Below are 26,017 nucleotides of genomic sequence, written 5' to 3' on the forward strand. Positions count from 1 at the left end.
TGCATTACTGCCTGAGCTATCGGCACGCCAGCTCCATGTGGAGTGCTCTTCTGATCTGTAATGAGGCAGTGGCAAATATAGGAGTTGGAACAGAGACTGGAAACATAATCAGCTGCCTATGTGATCCATCAACTTTCTACCACGAAATAGCAGGTCAATTAAAAGAGAAAGAAAATCCCCAAAGAATTTGATGTTTCTGCCCTGGTTTCACTGTGCCCACAACAAATGTAACTTAATAAGGTAAATTCAAAAGCTCAGTTATTTGCTGCTGAGTGACACAAATGGCTAACGAGGAATTGAAGCAACAGATTTCTTTGCTAAGGCAGCCTGCATGGAAAATTCAAGTCAGCCTGACCTCTTTTTTCAGATGTAACCCAGATACCAGAATTACTGTAGCATAATAGGAATTCCTTCCAAATCCACAAAGCACTGACTCTGCTCCTTTTGCTCCCATCATTTGCCTTTGGAAGGCAGGACGGTGGTTGTGAGGACTTCCACGGAGCTGGCATTTGGGATGGGGCAGCCAAAATTTCACACCCTTGCTTTATGTGGCGTCACAGGCAGTGTAGCCTGGGGTAAAAGGTCCAGGTCATGTTTTAAGTGGCTTGAGGACACCCAGAGAGCTTGTTAAGTAAACGGCAGAGATGAGTCCTTGGCTTCAGTCAGGATGTGAGAGGATATACATTTGGTTTTAATATCTGTATATTTACTGACTTCAGGCAAATTTCTGTGCAGATGACACTGGATAGGCTCGTGCCTCTGAGCTGTGCACTCTCACATCTCTCCTGACTGCTCTTCTGTAAATTTTATGTTGGTGGTCCCTTGGATGGCATGGGGAAGGTGACACTCTCCTCTTCCTGAGCCTCATACAGCTACCACTGCTGTGGTCTCCTGTGTCCCCACACCTGAAAGCCTTTGAAATATTCCTAGGAAAATTAATTTCCTAGGTGATCTATGTTACACAGCTGGGTTAGCTGGGTGTTTTACAGTTGAAGGTGATACACCAATGTGATTAGCACAGAGAAGGTTACACTAGAGACATAAGTGACTAGAAAAGCTCTAAAAGCAATTATAGGCTCATTGAATTGCTTATAATAAGAATAAAATGGGCATGACAACCAAAAGTCTGCAAAAAGCATTCACTGACAGAAAAGTTTGACATTGGCTTCTCTATAGTGACCATCTTTCTTAAATGTGTGAGACAGTCCCTGGGAGCTGTGCCCATCACCTGGGAATGGCATATGTCCCATGTGGATGGCTCGCCAGAAATGTGAAGCATGAGAAGAGCTTAATATCTTTAAAACTTGTTTTCTTTTCAGGATGTCCTTCCAGTCCATGCACATCTGTGCTGCATTAGTTTTTCACCGTCCTGCTTTATCTGGGACATCTCTGCCAAAAAAACAAGTTTACCCAATTTTTACCTTCTCATTAAGGTTGAGCCATGGCCTTCACTGAGTGGGGAGGGTTTATGGGTACCCAGCAGCATGTCAGTGAGGGAATGAAGGCTCCAGTTTACAATCTGCTACATGTGTGCAATTACCCAGACCACCAACGGTGAGAGAAAAATATTAATCCCCAAACCTTTGTTGGTCCCTGTTTAAAATGGTCACATGCCTTTCCAAGGCCAAGAGCCTCAGGTTTACGTGTTTGTAAGTTTGGAGTAATGGCACATCTGCCAGTATGAGATATCATCCTTAGTTTGTCTCATCTCCCCCCTGTGAAAGCCATGAGTTTTGAGCCTCTTAGCTCCCCTTCATGTGAATTTAGGCTTTCAGGAGTGCAAGTGGTGCTTTGACCTCGTACAGGAGCCTCTGTGTGCATCCAGGACAACCTGACCCTGCAGTCCTCATGCCAGTAAGTTTCCTGGTTTGCCAGCTTGTACTGGAAAATGGTCCAAAATGGAGATAAACCATGGTCTTTGGAGACTGTGAGAATTAAAATGATGCTGTAGCTGGTTAGCTGCAGCTGCCTAAACAACTCTTGGTCACTGACAGATTTCCAAGAGTAAATCTCAGCTGTGACATGTAAACTCCAAAATGATGGTGCAGCCACCCAAAGCTTTCCTGTGCACGGTAGCAGAGCACACTCTAGCTTGGCCTTTATTTTTTATTATTCTAGTTGTATCTCTCTTTGATAAAGCTTGCTTAGCTGCAATTTCAGCTGCCTTAGGTCAACCTTTGTTTTTTCAAGCCCTGGTACGAGTGAGTTCAAACAATGATACAGCTTCATCTCCTCTTAGTCTAATTGCCATACTTTTCCAGTTTATTAGTTTCCAAGGGCTGTGCCAAGCTTTTAAAAAAGGTAGGCAGGGGAGCTTCGTCTGCTGCTTACAGCTGGCAGGCTGCCACACCAGGAGGAATATTGCTGGCTGCTCCAGAAAGGGATTAACATGAAGGCATTTTTCCTGACAGTTAATTTTACATATCATAGTCTCCATGACTAGAGAGAAGTAGGGACAAGGGGGCACCCAAAAAAAATCCTCTGCCTCGATTTATTACTCAGGTATAAAAACATTTAAAGTAATGAATAAAATCCTAAAGCTGTAAATCTGGAGCTTAAAACTTAGGTGTGTAGCGTGACGGAGAACAATTTAAGCCTTTGCCTCTTTGGGAGAGGTGAGACATTTGGACTTCATTTCACAGCCTGATTTTCATTAACCTGCCTTTTAAGAGTCTTGAATGTGAGAAGTTGGGTCCTCTGCTCCCTGACAGTGATTTATGGCGATATTGTCAAACCTCAGCACCCCTGACACAAGAAAAACATAATTTGCTGCCACGCAAATGCAAGACCCCTTGAAATGCCTTGAAATACTGGCATTTATGAAGGCTTCGAGAGGTTTGAATTGGGTCTGGTGGCAGCAAGTTTTAGGCCAGAATATGAAGTTTGGGACATTCTGGTTCTTCCCTTGTTGCGTTCATGATTTTAAGAGAGTAAGATAAGCAGGTTGTTCATTTACTTTCTCCCAAAATCAGTTTGATAAGAGGGTAGTGGATCTGACCTCTCCTTCCCAATACAAACTGATTCTTTATCTCATTGATGTTAATGTTTCCCCCCACTATTCTGGGGTGCTATTTCACTTCTTTAAAACTGTGCCAATGTGCTAATGCAAAATCTACCTTGTTTTTGTGTATCGGATTTTTCCATAAACAACGTTCTGAGCATTGCAATCTCTTCTTGAGAGGGAAGAAGGGGAGCATGGAGAGACACTGAGCTGTGGGTTCTCCTTCCTCCTTGAGGGAGCAGATTCCTGGTTCAGGATGCTCAGGGCACAAAGAGATATCTCAGCCCTGCATTTACACGCATCAGGGGTCCTGCACAGCACTTTTCCTGCTCTCTAACCTCTCTGTTTCCTCCACAGATTATAACAGGAGAGCTCTACCGCATCCACTACCTGAAGGAGAAATCCCGCTCCTTTATCCAGAACCCCTACGTGGCAGCGCTCTACAAGCAAGTGGGCTGCTTCGTTTTCGGCTGCGCCATCAGCCAGTCCTTCACAGACATTGCCAAAGTGTCCGTCGGGCGCTTGCGGCCACATTTCCTGGCAGTTTGTGACGTGGATTTCTCCGTCATCAACTGTGCCAAGGGAGTTTACATCCAGAACTACACCTGCAGGGGAAACGACAGCAGGGTCCAGGAAGCCAGGTGAGAGCCCAAAGTGGCACTGAAGCGATGAGTTGCTGCCACTAAAGGTGTCTCAGGAGCTTCTCTGTCAGCAATAGCTGATTCAATTCTGAAACTGAGAGAGTGCATGTTTAGATTAGATATTAGGATGAAATTCTTCCCTGTGAGGGTGGTGAGGCACTGGCAAAAGTTGCCCAGAAAACCTGTGGCTGCCCCGTCCCTCGAAGTGTTTAAGGCCAGGTTGGGCGGGACTTGGAGCAACCTGGTCTAGAGGAAGGTGTCCCTGCCCATGGCAGGCAGTTCGAACTAGATGATCCTGAAGGTCCCTTCCAACCCAAACCATTTGGTTATTCTATGAAATGTTGCTTTTTCTCTGAAGGCCATAAATCTGTTTTCCAGTGACCGGCAGTTTCCCTTGGGAAGTGTGGCACTTGGCTGAATAATATTTCTTTTCCTTTCCCTTTACTCCTACACTATTGTTCCCCAGAGCTGTTGCTCAGTGTGGGAATTCACCCTATGAGCTGAGCTCATGGTGAACAGCCTGAGCTGTCCTGTGTGGTGGAGCAGAGAGCTTCTCCTTCAGAAAGGCTCCACCAGACAGGCAGGGCTGCTGTGCCTCCCCTTCGAGCTCTCTATCAAATCCATCAGATGGTCAGTTTTGACTTTTCCAGGGACACATTTTACATACTGCAATTAAGCGACCGGAGAAGTCGCTCACTTCTTATTTCTTTACAGTTTCCTGGTTATTTGAGGCGAGATGATGAGTTATCGGGTTATCCTGGAAATAACTGCTGTCCCACGAGTAGACCAGGAAGGGACAAACAATGCAAGCATCCTGTCCATCCGTTCGCTTTCTGCCTCATGAGCAAGCAGGGCGGATAACAGGTTTTATAACCTAAAGGATTGGGGGTTGTGGGGGTTTTATAACCCAAAGGATTGGATGTTGTGGATCCTTCTGCTTTGGCACCCTCAGTAGAGGCAGGAGAGTCACCATATTGTATTTAAATTATAATATCGAAGCTTTTGCTGGCTGGTTCTTAGCACCTGCTTTGTTTTGCAGGAAATCCTTCTTCTCCGGGCACGCGTCCTTCTCCCTGTACACCATGCTGTATTTAGTGGTAAGTAACCTCACTGAGCTGATTGATCTCCTGTCCCCCTTTCCTGCAGCACTCACCCACATTCCATAGCACTAATGGCACTATGAGCATCAGAGATAGAAAGTTGGTTGAAAAAAAAAAAGAGTGAACTGGTGGTGGGAAGGTCCAATCTCAGACATTATTTAGGATGGAGACTCCTGGGGTGATAGCTGAGCTGTGCAGCTTTGGGATGTAGCCAAGGTTGCAAATAAATCTAAACCCTACCAAATTTGTGGATGACCTGTGCAATTTTGTTCACCCTATATTGTGGTTTCCACTGAGGAGAGTTTGGGGCGAGGCAAAAGGTTTCATGGATGGAGGGGGAAGAAGGGCGGTCGTGGCTCTGTCAGGGTGTGATGGCCAGTTCTGAAATGTGCCAGTGGAGCAGGTGGAGCAGCCTCTGCCTGCCTGGTTCCGGAGCAGAGGGCTGGGACTTGTTTTTCTTTGTCAGTGAGAAATGGCTCTGCCCTTCCTGTGCCGGGGCTGGGGGCCGGGGTGGCTGCCAAGGTGCTTCCTGCCAGGACTGCAGGAGGCATGCTGCCCACACGGGCTGGACCCACACACAGCATTTGGGAGAGTCTGGATAGTGATTTGTGTCTGGTTTTCCCTATTTAAAAATTATTTATTTTGTAAAAAATCAGGCAGAAAAAGATTTTGTATTCCTTTTAAGATTTGTGCACCTCCTCCATCCCCTGTGAGTTCTAACTAACAACCAGAGAAACAGCACAGCACTGATAAAAACATTAAACATGAGCTTTTATCTATGAGCAGTGCTTCCCCCAGTCCACTACCCTCTGCAAAGATAAGTGACCACTGCTCCCTCCTGCCTTTTCAGCCCTGGATACCCCCTCCCTCTGAGCAATTTCTGTAACTGAATCACTGAACTTTCCAGGCAGTTGTGGGTGGCATATTAAATTATTTCCTTGTTTTCCCTCTTACTTTATTTTGTTTTTGGAAAACTTGTGAATTTCTTCAGTAAAGATTTTGGCCGTTTCCTCCCAGCCATGTTACAATGAAGAGCTGCCTTGGTGATGCTTCACAGGAGGCTCAGCCCATCGTAAAACTTTCTGAGCTGAGTTTGGAAACCATCGCTCACACCAGCATTTATTTATTTCTGAGGAGATCTGTGGGCAGGCAGATAAGTCAGCCCTGAGATGCCTTTGAGCCCAGCATCTGGAAACAGCAAGGACTGCCAGTCCCTATTAAGTTGGTGATGGTTTCTCTGCCAGGGCTTGACCCTCTTTCTGCAGGGTGCTGGACAAACCTTGTTGCTTTGCCAGTTTCTTTTTCCATGTGTTTTTCTGAAAATCCAGCACTTGTGGAGCAAGTGAGAAACAAATGGAAATACAGTGGCTGGGGGGGCTGGTGGCAGAGAGTGCACTGGAGACCCCAAAACTGCAGAGTACATTCAACATTCCCACAGAATGCACGGAAGACCTGCTTCAGAGGATGAGGCATCAGAGCAGAGAGCTGCCTCTGGTCTTCCTTTGCTGCGTTCCCTGTCCCCGTATGGGAGCACTTGAGCTATCTGCACTGAGCAGCCCCTGTCCCACACCTCCTGATCCAGGACAACAAGCTGCTCCACTTATCCCTTTCCATGGAGGGCCAATCCCTTTACAAATTATTTTATTTTTAATTTTTAACTTGTCCCAAAACTGTGATAAGGCTGGTAGCAGGCTCTGTCTGACTAGTTGTCCAGTTGCTTTGTGCCTTAAGAAGTTGGGAAAAATTACATCAAGTGTTTGGTCATAAATTGAAGGGAGAAAAAGGCAACTTGTGACAAGACATTGTGATGTGATGTGTATCAGAGGTGATGAAGTTATGATCTTAAGAGTCTTTTAAATAAAGAAAATTACCTTTAATCATTCATTTCATAAATGATTTTATGATTCTAACATGTCTAGCAGCATCCAGATCCTTGATCACTGACTGAACTTGAATGAAAAATCTTATAGAAAAAGGGAAGCAGAACATCTGTCAGATTGGGAGAGGTTGATAATACCAAAAAATAATTTAAAAAAAAAATGAATGAGTTGGGGTTTTCAACCGGGTTAGAAATGTGGAATCCACCATGCCAGTGCCTGCAGGAGGTGAGTTTGATGGATTTAATCAGGGAATTATCTCAATCAAGAGCTCACTGGTTCCTAGGAAGTGAGGGCTGTGCTGCAGCAGGTTACTGCCTACGCTTTGGATACCAGGAGTTTGCCAGGAGCTTCTGCAGAGCGGGGGTATTTGTGGGGCTGAGTGTGTCCTGCAGAGGTTTGGTTGATCACTTGCATCCCAAGTGTGTTCCCGATTGAACAATACTTCATATTTCAAGGATAAGTCACTTCCCGTCTTTCCTGGCGTTGCCTGGCTTCACTCTCAGAGCCCATTCTGAATTAAAATGTTTGCCTCACCTGATGGAGACGGGTGCCAGAAAAATTCAGCCAGTCTATTAAAAGATACGCAGATTCCCACGCATCCCACAGGGCTTTGCCTGCACCATGGGGATGGATTTGTCCAGGTATTTTGTGGGCAGTGGATGAGTGACCATGGCTTCCCCATTTCCCAGCTCAGCAGCAGAGCCCTGTATTATCCATGGGCTCCTGGTAGGAAAACACCAATAGATGCCAAGCCCTGGAGGGCTTTGGAGGAAAAGTCCCAGGGAAAGGCACTTGCAATACAGGAAAATTCCCTGGGATTTTGTTCTAAATGCTGAGACTTCAGGACTAAGTTTCTTGCAGCCTTCTTGTCACCAGGAATACTCAATTAACATCAGGCCTTTGTATAAAAAATTTAAAAAGGGAAATTACACTTGGGTAATCCTCTTTGTCTTAATTTTCCTTGCTTTGTTACTCCTTGGCTGAGTGAGCTGTAATATGTATTTATAGCAGGCTGAGGAAAGAGGAGGTAGGGAACAGCTTATTCCAGGCAGCCCTCTGGACCTGACCCACACTTCTTGGTTTTGTTTCTCTGGATGTGGGGGAGTCTTTGCAGAGAGCAGTGGATGCTTTCCGCACCCCTCAAGCATGTGAGACCATAACGCTGATATTTTTTGCAGCATGAAGTTGCCTGACATCACAGCCAGCCACACAGAGGGTGCAGAAAAGCTAAATTTAAGTATCAGAAAATCTAAATTAATATCCCTCAACAATGTTTACTGATTCTGGATAAAATGCAAGTAAACCAGGGCAGCTTGTGTATTTATTGTGTGTCGGTGGGTGAGGCTGGAGACTTCAGATCAGAATGGACTGTGGTGTGTTCTACTGATTTAAATGAAAAATTAGAGATGTTTTTGGTTTTGTGAGGGGGAGCACGAGGCTTCTCACTGGAGCTTCTTGCTGAAGGGCAGAGAACGTCCAGTGACCTGGTGCTGTTGAGCAATGATGTGCCCTTGTGAAGGAACCCCTGTGGTGACTGTGGACTTGTGGAGTCAAGTTTAGCGGTGACCTAAGTAAGCAAATAAACTGGAATCATATCAGAGGCCAAGGCTGAGGTGTCAACTGCATTGCTGAGTTGATGGGGGTATTCCTGATGGAGTGGGAGGATGCTGTATGCTCAGCAAAGGCAGGGAAGAAGCAAACAGCACATGCCTTTTGTCCTGAGAGGTTTTTGCCCATCTCCTGTCCTTCTCTTCTAGCCATCTTGGTGCTAAAAGCCAAATTCTGCATTCCTCTAGCTGACTTTGTCCAGCCAGGGCAATGTGTTACACCGGAATGAGTCTGGGTTTGAGAGGTTTTGTCCCTGTACCACTTTAGGCACCACTCTCTTTGCAGATGGGGCTGGAGGCAGAGGTCACTTCAGGTCAGACAGCCAGAAACAAGCCCAGCCGTTTCCCAGAGGGAAACTTTAGGTGTGACTAAGGGTCGTGGTTGAGGGAATTCAGCCTTGTGGTGGGAGAGCGTGAACAGGATGGGATTTCTGGATAGCAGAAAGCCCCAGGAGGCTGGACATGACTCTTTTAGACGGTGTCCCCTGCCAGCTCTTCCTCGATGGGTTTGCCCAGGGGTTGTGTGTGGCTGTGGGCTGTCCCCACCAGCACTGTGGAAGTCCCCTGGCACAAGAAGAGTTATGTGACATCCCTCAAGCCATCTGCTTTGTGGTAACTCAGCCTCTGCCAGGAGACAGTGGATGGGAACTCCAAATAACTCCTGCTCTTATGATCCCATTTCATATCATTCCATCCACCCTTTCTCCTGTTGATGCTCCTGGTTTTCACTGCCTTGTGATGATCTGCAGTGGAAATAACCCCGGTTGTGGTCTTGCTCCTCCACCCCCTCTCGGGAAGGGCTCCATCCAGCCATATATTCCCACACAAATCTGGCAGTCCATAGCAGGCAGCACTTCAGATCTGCTCCCAGGTTTAAAAAAACACAAAACACCTTCATAAGCAGATTTTCAGATAAATTTCCAGGAACTTCCTATTTCTTGGAAATGGAACTAATTCCTGCTTTAGGGAAATTCTAATCTTTTCAGCCCCTAAATTCTACTTTCACTTTTTGATCTTCTCTTATTAACTGGGTTTTACTTTCATACTAAGGGCAGAGGCAAGGTTTGGAGCACTCTGAGTCTTGCCTTGAAAGTATTTAGGGGATCCTCAGCACCCTGGTGTTTCAGAGCAGTTTCCATAATACTGCGTGTTCAAAATATGTTTATGGAATACGAGAAGTGTTGTTACCCTCTTTTTCTTTTTCCTTGTGAGTGGGGAAATAAAGAGGACTTTTTCCATGACCTTTATTGTGGCAGTAAAAGGAAGTCAGCAAAGATCCTCACACTGGTAGTGCAGTGTCTGAGGGTCATCTGTTCCTGTGGGTTTTACTCCTCCAAGATATGCATGTGTGGGTGTGAGTTGAGTGCTGGGGGCTTGAGTGACACCCAGCACACCCTGTATGGTGCCACACTGCCTTTGCACTCCTTTTCCAGGGCTAAAGTATGTAGTTAGGCACACAGTTCAGCCCCAAAAGTGTCTGTTTTATTGGGTGTTCAAACCTGGTATTAGCTTTTTATTGCTAATTTTTAATTGATACTTTGCATCCTCACCTCCCAATGACCTGTTTAGTCCAGGCTTGTGGGATGGAATGATTTAAGGAGGTGTCAAGACTCTGCTAAAGTGACAAATGTCAGATTATCTGGCAGCAAATTTAATTCTTAAGGGGTTTGATGTGACAGACACAAGATTAAAATAAGACGTCAGGTTTCAAGTCTTCCTGGTAGAACTAAGAGTGATGGTTTATAATATATATAATACTTGCGGCTAACTTTGCTCTTCAGCAGATACTTGAACCTGAATTTTGCACTGTCACCTGGGCTGAGCTGAGGCTCTTGAACATGAAAATAGAATCCTAGAATGGTTTGGGTTGGAAGGGACCTTAAACTTCACCTAGTTCCACCCCCCGTGCCATGGGCAGGGACACCTTCCACTCGACCGGGTTGCTCAAAGCCTCATCCACCCTGGGAGTTGAACACTTGCAGGGATGGGGCATCCACAACTGTATTGTGTCTGCACAGTTACTCTCAGGGGCAGATCACTGGGTGCACAAATACCATGGCAGTGAAAATTATCATCACAAACTGGAGAACCACCCCACTGGTCTATGTGCTGGGCTGCATCAGCGTGGGTCTGCTGTGGGGTCTGAGAGCTGAAAGTCATCCCGTACATTGTGTGCACACGTTTTCATGGTGTGGGGTGTACACTGTGGGGATGTGGCTCCATTCCCAGGCTCGGGCTGGTTTGCACATATATTCCCCAGTATCATAGTGTGCATTAGCCAGCACCAAGCTGTTTTGGTACTGCTCTCTTCCATGTTAATTGGATAACAATTTGGATAATTTGGAGCATCTGCTCCATTTAAACGACATGATGTTTCATTTCTTCTGAAGAGCCCAGTGTGTGTTCTTTCTAAAAAGGGGTAAATACAATGTTTATGCAACAGCCAAGCGTACTAAATTGGCAAAATGATGCTTCCCCCTTATCAGCTTCCCAATTAGTTCTCCTTTTATAGGTAAATGGTGTCATTAAGTTATTTGTGGTTTCAGGGAACCCAGCAAGAGCTTCATTCCCTTCATATTAAGGCAGTGCAAAGTGCTCTGGGTGTGTAAAAGGGATCATAAATGGGAATTAAACCCTTTCCAGCCCTCTGATGTTGCAGAGTCCCTTGAAGCACACGAGGTCTGACTTCTAGTGCTTAAAAACAGGCAGAACAGACCTACTGCAGCTGAGCCCGTGGGCTGTGGGTCTGAGCTGCAGGAGCTGAGCTGCATTTGCCACACCTTTTACACTCTTTGAGTCTCTCTGCTCCCCAAGCCTGAAGGTTGCTCTGGCATCCCTCCCTTCCCATAGCCTTCCTCCTTGTGCTCATCTATGGGCAGTGAGTTGCCGTTTTCCTGTCCTCTCTTCCCGCCCAGCTTCCTGGTTCCCACAGGAACCAGCCATGCCCCTCAACTAAAACGGAAACGGGCCTGAGATAGTCACGACAAGGGTACAATGCCTATTTGACATCATGTCTACATCACCTTTTTGGGTTGGGCCAGGACTTTGCATGTCATTCCCACCCAGTGAGGGAATTCCCATGTTAGAGGATGGCATTGTGCACATCATCAGTGGTTGTGGCCATGTCTGGAAATTCTCAGGACTGGCTCTGAAGGTGTAGCATCCTGCATTGATTTTTTTTTTGCCTCTGAGAGATGCTGTGAGTCCCACATACCCCAAATTTGAGACCTTGCTTCTGTTGCATAGTAAATAGCGATGGAGAGGAATTTCCTTACTCAGCCCCATGGGATGTTGTGTGGAGGCTGAAGTGGGGCCACGGTGTGAACCGGGATGCAGGGTTTCCCAAACCCCTGATCCTGGCTCACTGAGGAGGATCTGCACGCATCCACCTCTGTCTGCATCCCCTCTATGAGTTAAAATCCCTCCAGCTCCACTCTGCTCTGCATGATGGAGGCCACACATGTGCAAGGAGCATCCTTCTTTTCTGACAGCTCCCCCCTCCTTGACCCACAGGGTTGTGGGTTCCCCACAGCCAGCCCCACAGAGCAGTTGCTGCTGTATGTGCATATTTTGGGCAAATTTGGGCAAATTATTACACAACCTTTTTGTTTTCCTCTCTTCCCACAGTTTTATCTGCAGGCCAGATTCACATGGAAGGGAGCCCGCCTGCTCCGTCCCCTCCTCCAGTTCACCCTCATCATGATGGCATTTTACACCGGCCTGTCCCGTGTGTCAGACCACAAGCACCACCCCACCGACGTGCTGGCAGGCTTTGCACAGGGAGCCCTGGTGGCTTACTGCGTGGTAAGTATGGAAAACTGGGCAGGGAATGGCACCAGGGATGCTGGGTCCTTGGGGAACAGCAGATGCCTCTGCCATCTCAGGTAACTCCCCTTAGATCCAAGGAAGTGACAGGAGGCAGCATTCTCCAGAGGCTCAGTCCAGGCAGATCAGGGTGCTGGGAAGGCATTCAGTCAAGGGAGAGTATTTCCCTCTTGCCCAGCAGCATTGGCTTCTCCAGCTGTTCTCAGTAATGAGCACTGGCTCATTAGCAAGGCTTTCCACCAGCACCCAAACAGAGAGTCTGGGGTAGTTGGGATTATGGCACTTCCCAATACAATCCATCCAGAAGCTGTTCCCGGGCATGGGAGCTGTGTCTGCCCGATAAGGGGAGGCAGACTGCCTTGATGGGTGGTGGGTTTTCATGGAGCAAAAGGGCTTGTGAGAAAGTGGCAAACAAAAGCTGTACCCTCTTGTCTTCGGCTGCTGGGCTTGTTCTCATGCCATTTGCTTTCCAAAGGGTGACCTGATTGCACAGCCCTGTAACTCAAAGTGACACATGAAGATGTTTAAAGCTGGCAGGATGGGGAACACCAGGTCAGGCAGCTGCCTCAGATAGACACAAAGGAGATGGAGGTTGTGGTAGTTTCTGTGTCTGTGCAAGCTCCTGAAAGCAAGATTTTAACAGCTCACCACTTTTTGGGTTGTTTTTTTTAAAATTTTTTTTTAGCTGATCTAAAAGTATGTCAGCCTAGGAGACAAGGAGTTAAGTTCACTAATGTTACATTTTGCAAGGAGAGAGAATGTAGCATGGGTCCTTGTATAACAAGGAATGAAGACGCTCCTCGTCGGTGGTATGGTCAAGGAGAACTTTTATTCAAATTTCCCACTCTTAAATCCCTGTGTACCATGTGACTTCTTCAGCCAATAGAGTTGTATGTGACTGCGCATGTCACCTCGGGCCCCTCGGCCTGGCACATCCCCTGTGCATCCAGACATGCTCCCCACACATCCCCTCTCTCAAATATTTAAAGAAGTCACAAAAAACAGTGTAAAAAACAGTGCAAACAACCAGAACATTGTAAACTACCAAGCTTCGCAGCGACCCAGCGCATTGCTTCGCTTAGCTTCTTAACTCTAACATAAACCTTTTAAAACCTTATATTCCTATAGGGTAGTGCAACTTGGATAACTATTTTATTAACTTGGGGCCTTTAGCCTAACTGTGTGTAAACTATAACTTTTATTATTCTGAGGGTTTTTTAATAACTGGGGATTTCAACTTTATTCAAGAAACAGGGTAAGCATATCAAAACTCAATTCTTTCAAAGTGACCTTGTGGTGTAGGTAATGTGGTTTTGTGAGGTATTCTGTGTTTTTATGTTTACCAGTCACACAATTCTCTTATTCATTCACTCAGCTCACACACGACGGCCGTCATCATTCACGCACAAACATACACACACCAGTATTTGCAGTTTGCTTGTCACCACATTGGTCATTAACATAAACTGAAACATAACATAACTGTTTTTAAACTCCTGAGTTATCTGGTTCCTGCAGCTGTGATTGTGTATCCAAATAGGGCTTTACACACCTGGAGGGAATCCACTTCAGTTCTTTTCCTGTTGCCACACAAGCGTAACCTCTCCCCCAAGTCATAAGATCTAAAGGTCCTGTCCACTGTCCCGAAATCAAATCTTTTACCATGACTAGTGGCCTGGGAGAGGCAAACGCCTGAGATTTGTGCTGCTTCTCATATCTGCTTCTTTCAGCACTGTCACAATTTAAAAAATTGATAACATATGTGGCTTTCCACAAACGTTCTTGCGGACTACATAGCTTCTCCCCCCCTCTTTGTTTTATTAGCATCTCTTTCAGTGTGCGGTGTGCTCTTTCTACAATTGCTTGTCCCGTAGGTGAGTGAGGAATTCCTGTAATATGTGAAATTCCCCATTCTGATAGGAAGTTCCTTACCTTTTCAGAGACGTATGCTGGTCCATTATCACTTTTAATTTGTTTTGGAGTGCCAAGGGTAGCAAAACAGCTTAGCCAGTGTCTTATTACATCCTTGGCTTTCTCACCTGTGTGTGCTGTAGCAGTGATGTACTGTGAATGTGTGTCTACAGTTACATGTACATATTTCAAGGGGCCAAATTCTGGGATGTGTGTAACATCTGATTGCCATATTTCATTGGATACTAACCCTCTGGGGTTAACACCTTCCTGAGATGGCATAGGGGTGATTTTTTGACAGTCTGGACAAGACAATATGATATCTCGGGCCTGATTGATAGTAATTTTGAATTGTCTCTTTAGAGAGCGTGCATTCTGGTGAAAAAATGAATGGGACAATTTTGCTTGCTCAAGGGTCCTAGGTACTGTGTTGAACATTGCTGCTTTGTCAGCTTCCCGGTTTCCCTCAGCTATTGGCCCTGGCATGTCAGTGTGAGACCTGATGTGCATTATATAGAAATCAAACTTTCTGTGATTGACAAGGAACCAAATAGAACGCATTTCAAACAACAAATGAGGGTTAGAAACATCCCGAAGAAATGAACATTCTAGACGTGAAACTAACCCTGCAGCATAACAAGAATCAGTGACAATATTAACAGGTTGTTCAGAAAACTTTTCCAAGGCAATACGAATAGCAGCCAGTTCCAGAACCTGTACAGAGCATTGGTTCATGATCTGTACTTTTTGTTCCCATTGTCCTGTATCAGGATTCACCCAAGTCACTGCAGCCTTTTGTGATCGTCCAGATGCATCTGTAAAAACTGTGAGGCCTTTTATTGGCTCACTCCTGCATCTAGTTGTGGTTCTTAAAGGTAAATTACCGATTTCTGCCCAAAGTTTGTGCTTAGGGAGATTAACTGAAATGTTACCATCAAAACCTGCTAAGGCAGCTTGGAACTCGGTGTCCTCAGCCAGCATCCAAGCAAAATTGTCCTTCGTGGCTGGAATGTAGATGACCGCTGGATCCCTTCCATCTAGTTCCTGTAGTCGAGCTCTGCCTTTAATAACAAGCTTAGCAAACATTTCATTAATTGTCCATACAGTTTTAGGTGGGGTGTGGGGCAGAAATAGCCATTCTAGAACCAGCAGTGGGTCCTTTTCAATCTGGTCCCACTGAAACAAGACTGCAAATGGCTGGTACCTGCTGGGAACTAAGGCCAGGCAGATTTGCAGTTCAGGATTTCTCCTTCTGCTCTGCCTAGATTCTATTGCCTTGGCACAATTGTCCAACGCCTGTTTTGCCTCTGCTGTCAGAGACCTGTTAGACGTTAGATCAGAGTCCCCCTTTAGTAACACAAATAGAGGGTGTAGCTCCTCTGTGGTTAAGCCTAGAATAGGCCTTAACCAATTAATAGCTCCCAGGAGTTTTTGCAACTCATTTAGGGTTAAAGTGTCTTTTACCTCGAGTTGCAGTGGCTGTGGGGAAATCTGTTGCTGCGTGATTCTCCATCCAAGATAGGTCCAGGGCTGCGATCGCTGGATTTTCTCTGCTGCAACCTGTAAGCCTGCTTCTTGGACAGCATTAGTCAAGGCAGTAACAACAATTTGCAGTTCATTTTCTGTGGCCATGCTTATTAGAATATCATCCATGAACTGATATATTATTGCAGAGGGGAAACGCTTTCTAATGGGTTGAATAGCATTTGCAACTACTGTTTGGCATATGGTTGGACTGTTCTTCATCCCTTGAGGGAGAACAACCCAGTGATACCTTTGCATAGGCTGTGAGTTGTTTAATGCTGGAATGGAAAATGCAAACCTTGGGGCATCCTCGGGGTGCAGGAATATGGTAAAAAAGCAATCTTTTAAATCAATTATTGTCAGAGGCCAGTTTGCTGGGAGCATCGCAGGTGAGGGTAATCCTGGTTGCAATGTTCCCATAGGTTCAATGACTGCATTTACTGCTCTGAGATCCTGAAGCATCCTCCATTTGCCAGATTTTTTGGGAATGCAAAATACAGGAGTGTTCCAGGGACTATTTGTTGGCACAATGTGTCCTGCTTCTAATTGTTCCTCTACAAGCATTTTTAAATGATCAAGCCTTTCTTTTTTCATGGGCCACTGGTCTACCCAGACAGGCTGGTCACTTTTCCAGACCAGCTTAATCGGTGCTTGGGACGGCTGACCAATGGCCCCTATTGAAAAACCTGGCTGCTTGCAGGAGGTATTTGCATGACTGTGCCAAACTGTGAAAGTATATCACGTCCCCACAGAGAGCAAGGGATTGGAGCTATGAATGGAGCTACCTTTGCTAATTGTCCCTCCGGTCCCAAGACAGTGAGTATTTGAGCACTCTGTCTGGTTCTTTGTGTACCTCCCACCCCTTGAATGGTTGCAGCTGGGCAAACAGTGGGCCAGTCAAGTGGCCACTCCGAGTCCCTTATGATGGAAATATCGGCTCCCGAATCCACAAGGCCTGTAAATCGGTGCCCATTAACCTGGCACGTCATGAGCGGCTGTGTGGCTGTGATGGCTGTTGCCCAGTAAACTTGTGGTTGTCCCGTGCTGCCAAAGGCCCCTGAACCCCGCTCCCTCCCCCCCTCCCCTGCAGGCGAGGCACTGTAGAAGGGGATTAACTGAGCAAGCTTCTGTCCTTTCGGGATGAAGCAGGGGGGTGAAGGGGTCCATGCCATTATTAGAATCTCACTATGAGAATCTGAATCTATTACACCTGGCAGCACAAACAAACCCATTCTGGTAGTGGAGGACCTTCCAATCAGCAGTGCATGTACCCCTGGATTAAGGGGACCCCAACACCCAGTTGGGATTAGCACCACGTCAGTGGAAGTTATGAAGATTGTGTCCCTGTTGGATAAGTCCAGCCCAGCGCTGGCTGCGGTGGAGGGGCGCAGATTGCTGGCTGGGGTGTAGGGGCACAGAGCGCTGGCTGAGCTGGGGGGGCGCAAATCGCCAGCCTGTTCCCTTGTGTCGCATGTGATTGCTGTACCGGGGCGTGCGACAGCGCCCCTCGCCTCCAGTTTTTTGGCATCCTCCTTGCTTTGGTTTGCTTTCGAGGTACCAATGCTAGGGGTCTCTGAGGGCAGTCCCTTTGGAAATGGTCGGGGGCCCCACAAATGAAGCAACCTTCTCTGGGTCTGGCCCCCTGCTGTGTCCTTAACTGAGTACTCAGTGCTACTGCTAGCAAATCTGATTGATGTGTTAAAGAACCTACTTCTTGGCAGGCACGAACTAATTCTGAGATACTGCAAGTTTCCCTCTTAGGAAGGGTTTGCAGAACTCTCTTACAGTCCACATTAGCATTTTCAAAAGCCAGTCTTCTGCTAAGGATTTCTCTGGCTTCCTCATTTTCAATCTGCCTATCCAGAGCAGATTGCAGCCGATCTAAGAATTTTGTATAAGATTCTGTTGGGCCCTGTACTATTTTTGTAAATGACAAGTTTGCGTCTCTGTCTGATGAGGGTAATTTCCTTATTGCCCGCAGGGCATGCTTTGCAATGACTTCGTATACCTCTCTATTGTAGCCGGTTTGTGCGTCTATGGACCGATAGTTACCATCCCCTGTGAGTTGGTGTGCTGATACCCCTGCTTGTGGGTCATTAGCATAGGCAGAACAGATTTCTCTAAAATCGTTCAGCCATACATTGTACTGTGTGTTAGAAAGGCTTATTTGTAACAGGGTTCTCCAGTCATGAGGCATGAAGATATATGTGGAACTTAGTGATTCTAAAAATGCAAGCGTGTTAGGGGATGAAACACCCGTTTCTCTTATTAACTGTCTCAATTCTTTGGTTAGTTCATGTGGTAATGGTTGGAATCTGCGGCTTTGACGTGGGCCGATAATTACTGGACATGCTTGTATAACTTGTAAGTCCCCAGTACGCAATGCCTCTTCCCTACATAAAGCCCACCTATCAATTGTGCCCTCTCGGTATGTCGCTTCATCCCTTGCCGGCGGAGCTATCCCGAAATCCCCCTCCTCCTCCCCCCACTCCTCCCAATCCCCCCCCCCTGCAGCTCCGGCGAAAGCGGCTGCCTGTGGGTGGGTGGTGGTGGTGGTTGGGGAAGACGGCGCAGGGGCGGGGAAGGATGGGTCAGCGTCCGTATCGCGTGGCGGGCGAGATGGTGGTGCCCGCCCCTGGGCGCGTACTCGGCGTTCATGTGCGGGATGGGTTGGCAAGTAAGCTGGACTAGCCCCCCCACCCCCGTCACGGGACCCCCTGCTGCTGTCCCACGGACTGGAACTTCGCATTTGAGGTCCCGCTCCCTCCCGCCGGTCCGTGTCTCTTGAGTTTCCTGTTCCCTTCCCCAGAGTTGAATTGTGAACGGCTCCACCCCCTCCCCCCGCCGCGGTTTGTGTGTTTGAATTGCGGCGCGTAAAAGTGGGGCTGCTGGTTGCAGCGTGAGTGGGGGTGTATGAGTTCGTCGTTCTTTTATGGGATCTGCTTAATGCAGTCATTATAGCTTGCCAGGCTGGATAAGCATTGTTTGCCTGGGAATCTCCTCCCTGAGCCCTGAGTTTGATAAGGTTGCCTATTTTGTCCCATATGTGAATGTTGAGGGCTTCAACTAGAGGCAGTTCTGGTACGGCTGCTTTAATGAGCCGCACCAACTCTGAGAGTTCAGCCCTTGTAACCTGAACATAGTAAGGATTCAGCAGAGCAACCAGTGCTTCTGTGTCTCGTGATAGTTCGGTAGGGAAAAAGTTTCCCATGTTACCTTTGAGCCTCGGCGCTGCTGGGGTGCGCTGCTGAAGAGGGTCTGTCGGTTTGTTGATTTGTGTTGGCTCACTGTCGGCTGGGCTGTGGCGTCCCGTCGGCGGCGGCTGATGTCCCGGTGCAGGCGGCAGACGGCAAGCGGCGGCGGCGGCACGGGCAGCTGTAGCGACGGACGCGGGGGCTGGCTGTAGAGGCGGTGACCTGGGGTTGCGGCGATCGGCGTGCGCGGGCTGCAAGCGGCGAACGAAGCGGCGGCGCTGGCGGCGGCCTCTCAGTCACGTGGCGACGGCTCGGCGTGGTCCCGGCTCCGTCTCCGGTGAGCGCGGCGTTCGCAGCGGTGGCAGCGGCGGCTCCGGGGGCTCCCGCGGTTCACTGGGCGGCGCGGGGGTCGGAGTGCACTGTATTGGAAGGCGCGGCTCGGCGCCTCCGTAAAGCCCGCGCGGTCTGAACACGGCGCAAGGGCTTTTGCTGGCAGTGCTTTTTAAGCACGCCGCAGGGTCAGTCAGCAGCAACGAGCAGGCGGGGAGCCGCGGCCAGTTTCTGCTGGACAGAAAACTGGAACGGGGGCTCCGCGGGGGTCAGCGGTGGCTGGGGTTGCTAGGACGCGGCAGCGGCAAGCCGCTTTTTGCACGTGGTCCACACAGTCGGTAGCGAAGGGTCGCTTTATCAAAAATGACCGACACTTAGGGATCAAACAGGCCTTTCCCTGACGATCTTAAGGTGCTCCGCAGCTCGGGGCTCCGAGCTGCAGCCACGTCTCGCCCAGGGATCAGTCTTAGACGTGCGGAATGCGTTCCAGACAGACTCACCGTCTTTGATGTTGCTTTGACCTTCTTCGCTCTCTCGGTGGCTGTTTTGACCTCTCGGTTTCTTCTTCAACTTCTTTCTTCTCTTCTTCTGTGCACTATCTTACTATTTTTGAGCTCGCTAAACTAAACTGTCCGTCTCTTAGATGCCACTAAGACCACGGATTATTGACGTCAAGGTTTTTTGCGGTAAAAACTCCCGTCTCTGAAAAATCGAGACGATCCCGGAGTTACCGGCTAATCTCCTGATCCAGGATATTTATCTCACTTAATATAAGCTAAAATTATCCCTGTCGGGTCGCCATTTGTAGCATGGGTCCTTGTATAACAAGGAATGAAGACGCTCCTCGTCGGTGGTATGGTCAAGGAGAACTTTTATTCAAATTTCCCACTCTTAAATCCCTGTGTACCATGTGACTTCTTCAGCCAATAGAGTTGTATGTGACTGCGCATGTCACCTCGGGCCCCTCGGCCTGGCACATCCCCTGTGCATCCAGACATGCTCCCCACAAGAGAATAGGTTATTTATGTACTTCCCACTCATTGATAATATTCCAAAGCTGAAATAAAAATGTCATTGTTGGAAAGTTTTTATGAGGTATTATTAACTCTCTGAGCAGTAGCTGTTGGGTTTTCCCACTGCTTGATGCTGGTGTCCCATGCGGGGCTGGCAAATCCAGAGGGGGAAGTGAGAGAAGTGTGTGTGTTTTTATGCTTGAGAAGTGGAATAACAGCAATACATAAGGGGAGTAGGGACCAGACAATCCATCCCAGGATCCCAGCAGCAGTTTCAGAAAGACAATAGCTCTCCGGATGCTCGGGATGGGTGTCCGGCTGCTTCCTGGCTGGGACAAGCAGCAGGCCTAGCTGTCCCCTCCCAGCCCTCCGGCAGCTGGAAGCTGTGCTGGGAAGGGGAGGCTGTGGCGGTGCTGGGTTAGTTTTCCTGTGTCGAGGTAAACCGACATAGGAAGCAGCTGCCTGGAGTTTCCCAGGCAGGCTCTGGTTTGCCTGCAAGCCTGGGGCAACCTGTGTTGCTCTCCCAGCTGGCCTGTGGAAGGGGCAGTTGTCTCCAAGGCCTTTGCAGGCATAGCTCAGTGACTCGGAATGTCTCAGGCCGCAGCTTAGTACTCAGGGCAGGGTTTAAACCCAACCCTTGTCCCATTTCATCAGCTTGCAAGGAACCATCAGGTATGTTGCTGTTCTCTAGAACCTGGCTTTGCTGGTGGGACCCTTTGCCTAGGAGAGGCTGGCAGACTTTCCTCCATCTTGGGGCGCGGCAGCGAGGGACAAGAGGAAGAGTCATCCTGGCACTCCTTGGAGTTTTCATTGAATGAGTGGTTTAGCAGCTTTTTGCTAAAATTATTGGTATGTTCTGGTGGTTCTTGCCCAGCTCTTGTGTCCGGGCCTCTGAAGCAGAGGGAGAGACCTGGAGACTCATCACCTCCAACCCTGGGTGCTCTCAACCACCCCTTCCCCAGCAAAGCACTCAGGAGTCCACTCTGCTGATAGTCAAGAGCTGTTAAAACACCACAGTTATCAGGCCATAATTTTCAGAAGAAACCAATTGTGGATTTCATCTCTGAAGGCTGCCAGAGCTTAAATCCAGGTCGTGCTGCAGCAGACACGTTTGTCTTTCAGTGCCTGAAATAACAAGCAGAAGACATTAATGTCAAGCACTTCCAGCTGATGAAACATTCAGACTTGGATCCAGGATGAAATACGATGAGGATTTCTTAAATAGAAATAGTTTTTATATGCTTGCTATGTGTTGTGTAGTTTATGTCTCATCTGAGGGAGAGAGAAAAGGGGGATGTTGGAAGGACATGCTCCCAGTGTTGCTCTGGTTAGCTTAGATGAGTTGTTTTAACCTCTCTGTATATGATTAAAAATTTCTTCAATATAATGAAAAGTAATAGGAATTGTTAAGTTGGAATATAAGATATTGGCTTACTTGTATAAAATGCTCTCAGCCTTCTCCTGTCAAGTTTTCTTTATGGGTGGAGAGCACCTTCTACAGGAAATGGAGCTAATCCAAGTGAAAAACTTCACACGTTTATTAGTCCTTTTTTGTGTTAAACAGTTCAAGCATTAGGAGGATTTAACACACTTTTAACCCCCATAGATCACGTTTCATGATTCCTATAAATGTTTATATAACCTCCAGCCATGTTAAAGTGAAATACAGTTTAAAGAGAAATGAAACCTCTTAACCAGTCTCTGAATGAAACCCTGAAAAGCAGCACAGTAACAACTAAAATACCCAGGATGACACTCCACCATAACTCATTCCTGTCCAAAATAAGGACCAAACTCAGTGCAATCCCCATATGCTTCTTGCACTCAGCAATCTCCTCCCATAAATTGATTTGTCATGGCTATCTTGGTGCAGAAGTTCGACATCTTTTTGATTGAATCCAGTTCTCCAAGGTGGACAAGTATTTGAGATGGTATCAGAAGTGCACCAAAACAGCCAAATGGGGGGGTTAGAGTTATTAACAATCCAAAAGAAAACCAGTGCCAGAGCAGTTCAACATGCTTTTACAGCATAGTGCTGCAGCAAGAGGCCAGACTCCAGCTTGTGATCCTTGGTGAGGTCAGCTGGATCCTGTTATTTAACCAAAGGTACAAATGCTGCCACTTGGATGCCCTGTAAACAACTTTATGGTCTCTGTTATACGATTAGATGGCCAGACACCAGCACATACACTAAAAAAAGAACTGTTTTATAAATTGTCTCCTTCTTTGCTTTTCCACAAAGCAATAAAAGCCAAGCAACAACAGCTCAACTTCCTGCATTCCCAGTTACAACTGTAGGAGTAAATTGCTGCTTACAACAGGTTTGCTGTCTGTTCAGCTTGGTGCCTTATCTGCTGATAGGGACTTGCCAAAGTTATTTCCAAGGACAACTAGACCTGCTGCACAGGGCTCTGGGTAGTTAGAAAATATGGAGATACAGGTAGGGAAAACCTTTGCTTCCTTCCTGTGTTACCCAGCCTGGAAGTAGTAATCTAATATTATTCTTTGAGCATCTTGGAATTATTTTTTCACCTGATTTATCTGGTTGCTTAAATGTTGCATTAGAGTACTGTGGGAGAAAACACAAATGTACTGCTAATTCCTATGGCCATGTGCTGCTCATCCTGGGACTTCAGCTTAGCAAACCCACAGCTCAGTCCAGATTATCAAGGCTCAAGGATGTCCGAGATGAGCTGGCCAATTTGGGCTGGCAGAGGCAGTTGGTGGCAGGACGGAAGCTTGAGACTTTGGTGCTAGGTAACAAAATTATGAGTCTTTGCCACTTCTCACACTGTCCAGAGGATCTGTGCTGTCTGACTCTTTTCCCTTCTGGAACAGGGCTGAGCTCTGGCAAGGGTGAAAGTGCCCCGGTCCTGGAGGACTGATAAGCTTTGTGCGGTGGCTGCCAAAAGAGGATGTGGAAGTTTCCTCCCAGCATTTTGTTTCTTATTGTGTTGCTACCTTCCGAAATTGCCAACCTTTTTCACATCCTGGAGAGGGCTTACATCACGGGATATTTAGGAAGAAGTAGTCAGGAATAACTCCTCCGCTCCTTAGCCTTTGGCTTCAGGACGAAACCCTGGCTCTGTATCGGTACTTTGGTGGGGGCATGAGGAGCATCACTCACCATTGACTCATTGCTGATAACTTTTAACACAGCTTTGATTTGAAAGCTTTTAATTGGCTACCTCATATCTGGCTGAATGAATTGTTTCACACTGACTCCGTCCCTGAAACCAGGCACCATGAGTGAGGACAGCCCTTTGGAGACCTTTGTTATTTTATTGGAGTGCAGGTCGTGTATCTGTTTCCTGGCTTTTCAACCCATTCAGCAGAGGTTTGGGTGTTGCACTCGGTGATTACGCAGTGAGAAATGAAGTTGTTCCGTCATGGTTTTACACTGTTTTGAGAGGCTTGAGCCTTTTTCTGCACTGTACAGAAAGGTGGTAGCAGGCACTTGGGATTTCACAGCTATTGGTGTTACAGGCAGGCATTCAATAGCACAAAAAGAGCTACTTTTGCAGATTAGAGATGTCTATATACTCTGTAAACCAACTTTTCAAACGAAGCATCACCCAATGTGGCTAAGTTTGCCTTTTTCACTTCCTTCTACAGGTGTTTTACGTCTCAGATCTCTTCAAACCCAAGACAAAGACTTGCCTGCCTCCACCACCCATCCGGAAGGAGATCCTTTCACCTGTGGACATCATTGAGAGGAATAACCATCACAACATGGTGTAGAACTTCGAGAAATCGGATGGGTGTTGTATTTTATTTTAATTTTTTTTTTTTTTGGCAAAAAAATGACTGCTGACAGCAACTACCTGCTGCTCTCAAATCTCATCAGACAGTAGAATGTAGGGAGAGACTTTCTTGCCCGACCAGTAAAGTCTTACTCTGTGGTCTTTTCAACTTGCGACATTTTGATGAAAGGGGTGGTGGTGGTCAACTAAGGCAAAGGTGACAATGAGAAAGAAAAAAACCACAAAACTCAAAAGCCGAACAAAGAGAGGTGCCGGAGTTCTGGATGTGCAATTGGTTTGAGTGTTCATGTTGTAGTGAACGCCAAATTGTTCATAGCCCAATGAACACTAAGGGGTTTTTGGAAAGCTGGCCATCCTAGGTTTTTTCTTACTATGAAGATTTCCAATGCCTGCGAGAAAAAAAACAACTCATGTCTAAATTGTATAGCACTATATACAAGCAACAGCACTGAGTCAAGATCTGGGGTTGGTTTGTAAGAGATGCTTTTTTCTCCTTTTGATCCTAGTTTATTTTTGCCTCCTCTATTCCATACTGTGACTTAATTTAGAAGAAGCTTGCCCAGTCCAAGATCTCCAAAGGGTCTCTGTTCTCTCTGTTCACACTACCTGCCTTTAACAAGCGGCCCTGAGACGCGCAGTGAGGCTGGAGATCTCCCTCCTCCGCGCAGAGAAGCCACATTTCTTCCTCTCTGCTCGCTCCCTGGTGAGGGTTCATCCTGTCTGAGCCCCCAACATGGCCCTTCATGAAAAGAGCATCCTCCACTTCCTGGCCATCCCCCTCCCCAAAAAAATCACAGCAGATTTTCTGTGTGCCCACGGGAGCTGGCAGTTTGCAAGTGGGTAGCGGCGGCTCTGCCGAAGACTCGTTCGCACTACAACCTCGGGGCTGAGTCCTGGGGAAACTTTTATTCTGCAGTTTTGGGACGGGCTGCTGGGCGGCACGTCCTGACCTGGGTGTCAGTCGGTTTGTGCATCCCTTCCTCCCTCCTCCTCCTCCTCCTCCTCCTCCTCCTCCTCCTCCTCTTCCTCCCTTGGGCACCCCGGTGTGCGCCATGTCAGGTACCAGGTCCTGTGCTCCGCTGGGTCACACTGGTGGTAAATCAGTTGTGCCAATATTGAGTGTGATGACTAATTTTTTTTGCCCAGAAACCACAGGTTCTTGGTTTGCAGCCCTTTCACCAAGCGCGTTTGCAAAGGGATCCCGCAAAACATGCAGAACGGCCATTTGCACATCCTTCTTACAGAATCCGTCCTATCATTTCAACTTATAGCAAGCTATGATTTTTTTTATATTATAAATATTATATAAATAATGTATAAAACCTTAAAAATTAACTATGTAAAATATTATTTCTGAAACAATTTTAGATATATCCACTATGACTATAAACTGTGTCCTGACCTGTGTTATTTACATTTTGCTGCTTAAAAAAGCATTGAATTAATTTTTTTATAGTCGACTAAAATATTGTAGGTCTGTGGTAGTAATATTTTAATGAAAATAACTACAATTAGAGACACTTGTATAAAAAAATCATATTAAATTGTCTGTATTTTTGTAATGTTCCGTTTTGTAAAGAGAAGAATATTCAAAGACTTTTGTAGAATACAAAACTGAAGTTTGTATCTGCGAAATTATTGCTGTATAAATGTGCTTTTTAAATAAAAGCTCATAACACAACTAAACATCCTGGTGCACATTGTGTTCTGCCTTTGGGTTGCCCTTCCCTTGCCAGAGAAATAAGGTCCCTGCCCAGTTGGGATTGTGATGTGGATGTTGGATGACACTTGGGGATGTGATGGTTCAGGAGGACATCTAGATTAAAAGGACCTGATGGTGCTTTCAATGGGCGTGTGAGAAAGTCCCACCAGCTCCTGACTGGGGACACTCATGGAGTTTTTGCATTGATCTGTTCTTTGGTATGCTTGGTCTTAAAGCAAATCCCATTTTATTGAGGGCATGTTTAGCAATGTTTATTTAAAGAAATTAACAGCTGCTGGCTGTCCTGGACAGCCCCTGCCTAGGAGGGCTGCACAAACACCTTTTCCATGAAAAACAGACACTTTGCAGCTGAACAAAAAACCACGCAGCTCACTGGGTTGCAAGTGTGGGTGGAAGGGGAAAAGAAGAAAAAAAAAATGCCACAACAACATGTTCTCAGAAAGGCACATGTGCACAGCATACAGTTACGAGGCAGCCTTGATTTTATTTTTTTTATTATTGTTA

The 26,017-nt window shown here is 46.9% G+C and overlaps 1 protein-coding gene across 2 annotated transcripts in view; it reads left to right on the plus strand.

Annotated features, from left to right (window-relative positions):
* PLPP3 (phospholipid phosphatase 3) overlaps positions 1-25,476 on the plus strand; it is a 62,465-nt gene extending 36,989 nt beyond the window's left edge. For both annotated transcript variants that reach the window (XM_064665143.1, XM_064665142.1), the window contains exons 3-6: positions 3,359-3,642; positions 4,682-4,739; positions 11,857-12,033; positions 23,642-25,476. In XM_064665143.1, the coding sequence (XP_064521213.1) occupies positions 3,359-3,642; positions 4,682-4,739; positions 11,857-12,033; positions 23,642-23,767 (645 nt within the window). In that variant the 3' untranslated portion in view covers positions 23,768-25,476. The remainder of the gene's footprint in view (positions 1-3,358; positions 3,643-4,681; positions 4,740-11,856; positions 12,034-23,641) is intronic.
* The last annotated feature ends 541 nt before the right edge of the window (positions 25,477-26,017 follow it).

The sequence above is a fragment of the Pseudopipra pipra genome, chromosome 9 (assembly GCF_036250125.1).
Source record: "Pseudopipra pipra isolate bDixPip1 chromosome 9, bDixPip1.hap1, whole genome shotgun sequence".
In the NCBI taxonomy this organism is placed as follows: domain Eukaryota; kingdom Metazoa; phylum Chordata; class Aves; order Passeriformes; family Pipridae; genus Pseudopipra; species Pseudopipra pipra.